The sequence below is a fragment of the Haliotis asinina genome, chromosome 2 (assembly GCF_037392515.1).
Source record: "Haliotis asinina isolate JCU_RB_2024 chromosome 2, JCU_Hal_asi_v2, whole genome shotgun sequence".
Taxonomy (NCBI): Eukaryota; Metazoa; Mollusca; class Gastropoda; order Lepetellida; family Haliotidae; genus Haliotis; species Haliotis asinina.
Window position 1 is genome coordinate 51,713,283 of NC_090281.1, and position 10,930 is coordinate 51,724,212.

General features: G+C 39.3%; 1 protein-coding gene across 1 annotated transcript in view; it reads right to left on the reverse strand.

The window, feature by feature from the left end:
- The window catches only part of LOC137272642 (neuroligin-4, Y-linked-like), a 41,325-nt gene extending 32,146 nt beyond the window's left edge, over window positions 1-9,179 (reverse strand). Inside the window, exons 1-8 of the mRNA XM_067805038.1 lie at window positions 8,965-9,179; window positions 8,178-8,335; window positions 7,443-7,590; window positions 6,936-7,121; window positions 6,550-6,755; window positions 5,463-5,613; window positions 4,807-4,979; window positions 4,352-4,487 (exon numbers count right to left, since the gene is read on the reverse strand). Of these exons, the coding sequence (XP_067661139.1) occupies window positions 4,352-4,487; window positions 4,807-4,979; window positions 5,463-5,613; window positions 6,550-6,755; window positions 6,936-7,121; window positions 7,443-7,590; window positions 8,178-8,335; window positions 8,965-9,130 (1,324 nt within the window). The 5' untranslated portion in view covers window positions 9,131-9,179. The remainder of the gene's footprint in view (window positions 1-4,351; window positions 4,488-4,806; window positions 4,980-5,462; window positions 5,614-6,549; window positions 6,756-6,935; window positions 7,122-7,442; window positions 7,591-8,177; window positions 8,336-8,964) is intronic.
- Window positions 9,180-10,930: the final 1,751 nt, after the last annotated feature.

The window sequence follows — 10,930 nt, forward strand, 5'->3', positions numbered from 1 at the left end:
ATGCTCTATATACATAATGTAAGGCTGATCAAGAATATATCTCATATTGGATATGAATGGGATTAGGAGCTCGATGCTCTATATACATAATGTAAGGCTGATCAAGAATATATCTCATATTGGATATGAATGGCATTAGGAGCTCGATGTTCTATATACATAATGTAAGGCTGATCAAGAATATATCTCATATTGGATATGAATGGGATTAGGAGCTCGATGCTCTATATACATAATGTAAGGCTGATCAAGAATATATCTCATATTGGATATGAATGGGATTAGGAGCTCGATGCTCTATATACATGATGTAAGGCTGATCAAGAATATATCTTAAATTGTATATGAATAGGGTTAGCAACTCGATGCTTTATATACATAATGTAAGGCTGATCAAGAACATATCTCATATTGGATATGAATGGGGTTAGGAGCTCGATGCTCTATATACATAATGTAAGGCTGATCAAGAATATATCTCATATTGGACTGAATATTAAATTGTATATGAATAGGGTTAGGAACTCGATGCTTTATATACATAGTGTAAGGCTGATCAAGAATATATCTCATATTGGATGTGAATGGAGTTAGGAGCTCGATGCTCTATATACATGATTTAAGGCTGATCAAGAATATATCTCATATTGGATATGAATGGGGTTAGGAGCTCGATGCTCTATATACATAATGTAAGGCTGATCAAGAATATATCTCATATTGGATATGAATGGGATTAGGAGCTCGATGCTCTATATACATAATGTAAGGCTGATCAAGAATATATCTCATATTGGATGTGAATGGGGTTAGGAGCTCGATGCTCTATATACATAATGTAAGGCTGATCAAGAATATATCTCATATTGGATATGAATGGGATTAGGAGCTCGATGCTCTATATACATAATGTAAGGCTGATCAAGAACATATCTCATATTGGATGTGAATGGAGTTAGGAGCTCGATGCTCTATATACATAATGTAAGGCTGATCAAGAACATATCTCATATTGGATATGAATGGGGTTAGGAGCTCGATGCTCTATATACATAATGTAAAGCTGATCAAGAATATATCTCATATTGGATATGAATGGGGTTAGGAGCTCGATGCTCTATATACATAATGTAAGGCTGATCAAGAACATATCTCATATTGGATATGAATGGGATTAGGAGCTCGATGCTCTATATACATAATGTAAGGCTGATCAAGAACATATCTCATATTGGATGTGAATGGAGTTAGGAGCTCGATGCTCTATATACATAATGTAAGGCTGATCAAGAACATATCTCATATTGGATATGAATGGGGTTAGGAGCTCGATGCTCTATATATATAATGTAAGGCTGATCAAGAATATATCTCATATTGGATATGAATGGGGTTAGGAGCTCGATGCTCTATATACATGATGTAAGGTTGATCAAGAATATATCTCATATTGGATATGAATGGGATTAGGAGCTCGATGCTCTATATACATGATGTAAGGCTGATCAAGAACATATCTCATATTGGATATGAATGGGGTTAGGATCTCGATGCTCTATATACATGATGTAAGGTTGATCAAGAATATATCTCATATTGGATATGAATGGGGTTAGGAGCTCGATGCTCTATATACATAATGTAAGGCTGATGAAGAATATATCTCATATTGGATATGAATGGAGTTAGGAGCTCGATGCTCTATATACATAATGTAAGACAGATCAAGAACATATCTCATATTGGATATGAATGGGGTTAGGAGCTCGATGCTCTATATACATAATGTAAGGCTGATCAAGAACATATCTCATATTGGATATGAATGGGGTTAAGAGCTCGATGCTCTATATACATGATGTAAGACTCATCAAGAATATATCTCATATTGGATATGAATGGGATTAGGAGCTCGATGCTCTATATACATAATGTAAGGCTGATCAAGAATATATCTCATATTGGATATGAATGGGATTAGGAGCTCGATGCTCTATATACATGATGTAAGGCTGATCAAGAATATATCTCATATTGGATATGAATGGGGTTAGGAGCTCGATGCTCTATATACATAATGTAAGGCTGATCAAGAATATATCTCATATTGGATATGAATGGAGTTAGGAGCTCGATGCTCTATATACATAATGTAAGGCTGATCAAGAATATATCTCATATTGGATATGAATGGGGTTAGGAGCTCGATGCTCTATATACATGATTTAAGGCTGATCAAGAATATATCTCATATTGGATATGAATGGGGTTAGGAGCTCGATGCTCTATATACATAATGTAAGGCTGATCAAGAATATATCTCATATTGGATATGAAATGGGTTAGGAGCTCGATGCTCTATATACATAATGTAAGGCTGATCAAGAATATACCTCATATTGGATATGAATGGGATTAGGAGCTCGATGCTCTATATACATAATGTAAGGCTGATCAAGAATATATCTCATATTGGAAATGAATGGGATTAGGAGCTCGATGCTCTATATACATGATGTAAGGCTGATCAAGAATATATCTTAAATTGTATATGAATAGGGTTAGGAACTCGATGCTTTATATACATAATGTAAGGCTGATCAAGAACATATCTCATATTGGATATGAATGGGGTTAGGAGCTCGATGCTCTATATACATAATGTAAGGCTGATCAAGAATATATCTCATATTGGACTGAATATTAAATTGTATATGAATAGGGTTAGGAACTCGATGCTCTATATACATAATGTAAGGCTGATCAAGAACATATCTCATATTGGATATGAATGGAATTAGGAGCTCGATGCTCTATATACATAATGTAAGGCTGATCAAGAATATATCTCATATTGGATATGAATGGGATTAGGAGCTCGATGCTCTATATACATAATGTAAGGCTGATCAAGAATATATCTCATATTGGATATGAATGGGGTTAGGAGCTCGATGCTCTATATACCTAATGTAAGGCTGATCAAGAATATATCTCATATTGGATATGAATGGGGTTAGGAGCTCGATGCTCTATATACATAATGTAAGGCTGATCAAGAATATATCTCATATTGGATATGAATGGGATTAGGAGCTCGATGCTCTATATACATAATGTAAGGCTGATCAAGAATATACCTCATATTTGATATGAATGGGATTAGGAGCTCGATGCTCTATATACATAATGTAAGGCTGATCAAGAATATATCTCATATTGGATATGAATGGGATTAGGAGCTCGATGCTCTATATACATAATGTAAGGCTGATCAAGAATATATCTCATATTGGATATGAATGGGATTAGGAGTTCGATGCTCTATATACATAATGTAAGGCTGATCAAGAATATATCTCATATTGGATATGAATGGGATTAGGAGCTCGATGCTCTATATACATGATGTAAGGCTGATCAAGAATATATCTTAAATTGTATATGAATAGGGTTAGGAACTCGATGCTTTATATACATAATGTAAGGCTGATCAAGAACATATCTCATATTGGATATGAATGGGGTTAGGAGCTCGATGCTCTATATACATAATGTAAGGCTGATCAAGAATATATCTCATATTGGATATGAATGGGATTAGGAGCTCGATGCTCTATATACATAATGTAAGGCTGATCAAGAATATATCTCATATTGGATATGAATGGGGTTAGGAGCTCGATGCTCTATATACCTGATGTAAGGCTGATCAAGAATATATCTCATATTGGATATGAATGGGGTTAGGAGCTCGATGCTCTATATACATAATGTAAGGCTGATCAAGAATATATCTCATATTGGATATGAATGGGATTAGGAGCTCGATGCTCTATATACCTAATGTAAGGCTGATCAAGAATATACCTCATATTGGATATGAATGGGATTAGGAGCTCGATGCTCTATATACATAATGTAAGGCTGATCAAGAATATATCTCATATTGGATATGAATGGGATTAGGAGCTCGATGTTCTATATACATAATGTAAGGCTGATCAAGAATATATCTCATATTGGATATGAATGGGATTAGGAGCTCGATGCTCTATATACATAATGTAAGGCTGATCAAGAATATATCTCATATTGGATGTGAAAGGAGTGAGACGTGTGGTGATCATCATACATCATACAGGGCTATTGTACCTTAATAAGGGATGCAAACATGTCCTTCTTTATATATGAATACTCTATTAACATACAGCAATGGGTATATTTTGGTCGGGTCTGCATTGTCTTTACTGGTCATCTGCGAGTTTGACGACCACAAGATCCACAAGGACATCCTGTGAACAAGTTCCACAAGATCGAGCAAACCAAGACCACTGGGAACTACACGCACCTTGCCACTGAGGGTCAGGATTGTTGGCCGGTCTGTGAGCCAGCCGGTAGAAGTATAGTGGCCTTCTGCCTGGCCGACTGGTCAGAAGCTCGCTCTCCAAAATGGCAGGCGCAGTAAAATAATAGTCGGTCAGGAACTAGAAAAAGACATCAGTATGAATATTAGCTTTGTCGTGAAACGGATCTGTCTGAACTGTTTCTGAAGTCCACTTCTGAACCTCTATCATTTTTTCAGTCGAACGACCTCATCTGTCCTTTACACTTATGGTCTGAGATGCGCTTTTACACTTTCATCTGTGTGTTATGACGTTTCTCCACTTCAAGTGCACTTGACATAGGACGCCCTTACAACCAACTGATCCTAGCAGTTTCTCTACTTCAAGTACATTTATACTGACATAAGACGCACTCACATCCAACTGTTTCCAACAGTTTCTCCACTTCAAGTGCACTTACATTGACATAGGACGCCCTTACAGCCAAATGATCCATCCAGTACTTCAAGTACGTTTTCGCCATAGCCATCGATACAGTGTACTTGTATCCGGGATAACCCTCTGAGGCAAACTCAAAGATCTTGTTTCTAAACACGCTGGCATTTACTCCGTCGTTTGACCCCGGAAGTACAGCTATGTACGACATCAGAATTTCAATCAGTGAAAGATTTAGACGGTACATTCCAGCAGAGTTTTCAATATTATGGTAAAATTTCAAATCACAGAATTCGATTGTTGGTCATTTTCCAAGTATGCGAATGTAAAACTGTCAGATGCTTCTAAAATGTTTTGAACACTCAAAACATCATACCATGTACATAAACCCAACTACTGAAGAGAGTCCCAAGGAATTGCAGCATGCATTTTGGCAAAACACCTTATGCACAAACATATTATTAGATAAATTTAGTTCCTTATACGTTTGGTTACGGAAGAAAGTAGTACGCACACAAGTGAATAGAGAAACTAAGACATGCTAAGAAAATCCTAAATCCTTTTGCAAAAATCAACCAATACAAACGAAAATAACTGTACTTTTTGAAATGTCCCCAAATAATTACGTGGTATTTTGAACGTTACATTGTCTCAAACAGGGGGTGTCTCATTCAGGCTCACCAACCGATCTGGAAAATTCGTCTTTGTTTACTCCGATCATGATCGGAACATTTGCTGCCTGACCCCTTTCAGCCAGGGCCCGGGGGGAGTCTGGGAGAAAGCCGTAGAGCGTCTCAATAACCGGGGACCAGGTGAACCTTCTTGGTGGACGCTGAAAGTGGAAGCCAGGAACCAAAGAAATATTTATCTTTAGAGATTTTAGAATGTATTCAACTTCTGTTATTGCGGGGGCGTATTAGTGACAGTACATGATACTTACGTGCACGTAGATGATACATAAAGTGTGTATATGGCATTATTATCTGCTTAGGAGAAGGTATAATCTAGTATCGAATTAAGCAGTAGGTAACCATACTTTCTCGATTACTCGACAATACGCAGCGGTATGTTTCATACAACCTTTGGCTTCATAAATAATGAATGAGTTATGTCGTTATTGAAGCACTATCAGAACATTCTGGGCGATAGCGCTTCATTTGCAAATGTCGAAATTTAGTTAAATAAAACTATTTGGTTGTTTATAAAGTGACACCTGAATTGATTTCATTTGTGAAAACACCAAAAGGAAACAGACGCCCCATACACTACTATATATCACTTTCCTAGAGCATAAGTATCATCACGCAGGCGATAACAAAAATTACACAATGGTACTAAAATGCTTCCACATTTTTCTGAACATCTGTACGACCCTTGTTAGTGACTTACGTCTTGAGGTACAAAACTCGCCATAACTGACTAATAGTGAGAATAACAGGAGAACTACACATCACCAGGACACCTTGCGATGACACTCGTCTCTCCATAAAGTAGTGGCGAATTTAAGTACAATATATTGCGTACCTCTAAGATGTAGGTCTAAAATGCATAACACTAGCTATTTTATTTTCTGATTGAGCTACTTATCCGAGGCATGAACTATAAATAATAAAAGCATGTGTTTCCTGTAAAAATAAATTATGAATTGCCGTAAATGAACTTAACATTTTTTCAATTTCAGAATTGCATGCAAAACGTCATCGCTCAACAATATTTTGCAGAAAACTTAGATTAACAATTAGCGTAATTAATACCCAACATTACCAACCGGAATATTTCTGCCGGCGTTAACGATGTCTTCTACGCTGACCCCTCGTAGACAGGTAACCACAGTTTCGGAATCTGATCCGGTACAATTGACCTCGCTAGCCAAGGTGAAGGCCACGTCTCTTGGCGACACTTCATCGTGAGGACTTGCCGCCGCCCAGTCAGCCATGCTACTACCGCTCTGAGCAATGACCTTGCGGAACAACCCTATAAATACACAACGCGTAGATTTACATTTCGAATTGACCTCGAACAAAACAAATTTGTTGTAATAATGCATATGCAGGTAAATTTTGATATTTCGAAGCCAATCCATGACGCAACTGATAAATAAGAAAATATATTACACGCGTGTACGTTAAAGAAGATCATTGTGACGTCATATACCCCTGGACAGTGGCGACAACAGATGGAGGGACACGCTAGCAGATCCGGCGCTGTAACCCATGATTGTAACGTCACCAGGGTTACCACCGAACTTGGCAATATTGTCCCGGATCCAGGTCAAGGCCATCACCTGATCCATCATGCCAAAATTCCCCGGGGCAGCAGCATCTCCAGTAGACAGGAAGCCTGGAACACACATAGAGGTTGCTTCATCGTTAGATAGCTCACTCACTCACCTATCGTTTCACACAATCACTCGTTGGGTGTCTTTCATTGTTACTGTCCGATCACAATTTATGGCAACGAGGGTGATGATGATTTTATGCACAATCTTATAATACCCACAATATAATAATTTGCGTACAAAATAAGTCACCCCTCCCTCCACCCAGTTTCTAGTTTGAGATTCGGATGTTCTTCTCGGTTAATCACTGCAATTGTCTATAATAGTCTTAATACACTGGATACAAACGGTGTTCAGAACTGGTGACCGCGAAAAGTGTTCACCTAGAACGTTAAGTCTGTAGTTTATGGTCACCATGACAACGTCCCTGACAGCTAACATGGATGGGTTGAAGAATGAACCAGATCCGGTCAAGAATGTTCCACCATGAATGAATACCACAACAGGGAGAGTCGCCTCGGATTTGGATCTCTACAACACAGAACAATGAGTGAGTGAGTGAAACTCAATGGCGCTTCGAACATATTTCACCTATATGTCTCAAGTTAGTATGAGAACCCCCAATATGCAAGTGACCTACTTGGACCACTTTAGTTAACCCAGTGCAGAACCGAAGGTGAATGACACCGCAGCACATCCATCTTGGTACGGACAGTGGAATACAATATGCACAGTGCGTGATCAGCAGCTATAAAAATCGGGGATTTTTGACAACATTTGACCTCCAATATAACGATGTTTGATTGTATAAATATTACAGTAACGTGAGGCGGTGGGGTAGCCTAGTGGTTAAAGAGTTCACTCGTCACGCCAAAGGCCTGGTTCGACGCCCCACATTGGTGCAACGTGTAAAGTCTATTTCTGGTGTCCAGCGCCGTGATATTGCTGGAATACTGATAAAAGCGGCGTAAAACAAAACTCACTCACTCGTAAACAACGTGAACATGTTTGCAGTACGTATATACAAGCCATTATTTACCCTAATGTGACTGACGGCCTTTCTTAAAGCAAACAATGACATGAAATTGATACCAATGTCAATAATCCAGGAGTCATACCGCAGACGTGTACACATTCAAGTACAGGCAGTCTTCACCCATCGTCACATTGAACTGTGGCTTGAGGTCCCTTTGAAGACATGCTGGTCCGTACAATGTGGCGTCTCGGGGCCCCTCCCAACTGCTTGGAGAGACGGGCCGTTGGAACCTCCTTTCACCTACACGAATAAGTAGACACTCTGACTAGATAGCAAGGCAAACGTAATGAATATGTGTGTTTTAGCATCGACTGACATCTGCAGAAATTCGGGTTGGATTTCTCAGCTGTGTAATGATCGGTCCTGTAGATGGTTACACTGTAACGTCCGATGTAATGGTTAAGATGCCTGCGATAGACCTTTAGCTGTAAGTATGGTTACAATGTCTGCAATAGACCTTTCGTTGAAAACATGACTAAAATCCCTGCGACAGACCCTTGTGTCGAAAGGATGGATAAAATGGAAACAATACTCCCTTTCGTTACATGTTTGGTAAAAGAAAATGACTGTTAGTAGTCTTATTGCTGGGAGAATGGTTAAAATGACTGCATGAGGCTCTTTTCTGGACGTATGACAAAACGACCACAAGAGGCTCCTTTTTGAACGTATGGCTAAAATAACGGCATACAGTTGGTCTGAAGTATGTCAAAAATGACTGCAAAAGACCTTTTTGAAAAGAATTAAATTTTCATTTATAAAACAGTTCGTGACAAGTGTTAAATCTCACAAATGCCCTTCCGCTATCTTGATAACCTGTGTTGGTTGGCGTGTCATTACAGTGAATGAATATCACGATGACGGCGACCTACCTACAGGGGGCTCTGCATATGGGACACCCAGATAAACCTCCAAATCCTTGTCTTCAACTCGGGTTAGACTTCCACGCAAAGTCCCTTCATTCACGGTCACAAAAACATCCTGGCAGGCCACTGAATAAAATCCTAAAATCAAGGCAAGGTAGACTCCAGGATTCATTTTGAGATGTGTTATCACTGGACGGTTGTCACCATGCTGGCACTGAAGCTGTTCTGAATATCTACCCTGCTAGGTGACCCGCTTGACATAACACGGTAACCCAGACTGTCTTGTATCTGAACTAGTCTGTCTCACAGTCCCTGAACCACAATATTTTCCTTAGTTAAAACAAAGTTCCTGTCTAGATTAGTCAGATAATGTACGAAACGTCTTGATTAGTTCTACGTGCTTGCAGACTTTGAAATACACCCACCACCACCCCCTCCCATTCCGATCACGTGACTAGAAAGCTACCCAGAATACCTAGTACAATCCATTTGCGACAAAACAAACCCGATGAATCGTTGAAATCGTGGACAATACATGTACGAGAAAGGACTTTAATCAAATAAACATTTTCATAACAACTGACGTCCATCGGTGTACCTTGTCACAAACAATTCCAGGAAACATAACAAACTCAGGTTTCAGGGTTTTAACTGATTCAAGAATTACAACTGAACGGATGTACGGGCGTCTTTAAGGAATCTCTTCTCCGAAGGCGGTTAACCCTGTGTTAACTTGATGCTTGTTGTTGCTGTCTGAATTCTTTTACTTCGAACGATGTCATCTACTTTTCTGGCAAACAGCCAACAAGAACAACTGAACTCTAAGTAAGCCATGTACAGAACACTTCTTCATTTTTATATGAAAACCTCGTAGATTAGTTGATCTCGTGGAGCGCGCAACTTGTGGGTGCATTGCGCTTTAATGTTGCTTTCGGAGGAGCCTTACCAAGTCAGAGCACGCTCAGTGAAGATTAGTTGACTTTGTTTTAAGTTGGAGAAAGTCCTCAATCCGTCTATTAGTTTCGCTCGTGAAATCCGTCCTCGGCCTAACGACCTCGAACGAGGCTCACGAGCGAAACTTATCGGCGGATTTCGGACTTTCTCCTACACTGCCGCGAACTCCCTGGAATGCTAGACTTCCTCAGATCCAAGAATCTCACAACCTTTCAATTTACAAGGGTTTCTTTGTTACTAGCAAGATTATATATGTATATATATATATTCAGGGACAAAGCGTTAGTCTACTGAACAACCACCCCTCACTCACTAGACCAATCATTATTTCAGCATTTTACCTTGTAATATTGGTTTGAAATAAGACAATTTACGCAAAATGATTGCATTATGAATTTCATATCACAAAGTCTCAGACTGAGTATTTGTGGTGTTACGCCGCTTTTAGCAGTATTCCAGCAGTAGTGGTGTGGTGGAAGCACATATTTGCAAAGTGACGCAATATTATGACCTCGGAAATGACCTCCATCCCGAGAGCTGCGTTCGAAATCAACGTTGGTCCTCAGGCCCGAACCTGACTGAAAACCACTCAGACACAGCGCCTATTTTCTGCGGGTCCTCATCCAGGCCTAGCTACCAAAGGAAGCTTTCCTACTGTGGAACGTTGGAAAAATTTCTTTGGTAGGCCTTATATCGCCGACAGCTTTTTCAACCTGAATTATTATTAGCATAATTTCGATGTTACAATATAGGTCCTACGCATTCTGATCAGGAACCACAGCTATACTACCGACAGAAAATAAGGGAACCAAGAAATTGAATGTAGATGACTTTGACTGTGACAGGGTCCGTTATCGTGGCGTATCTCCCAAACGCAACATCCAATGACAATAGAATTTCGCATAATGCATGCCCAGCACGTGCTACACGTGCATACAAAAGTTAACTCCTGTAAATGTACTGGAGAAGTCGCAATCACTAATGCAATAGAGATTGACACTGACTGACAGAAATGCCT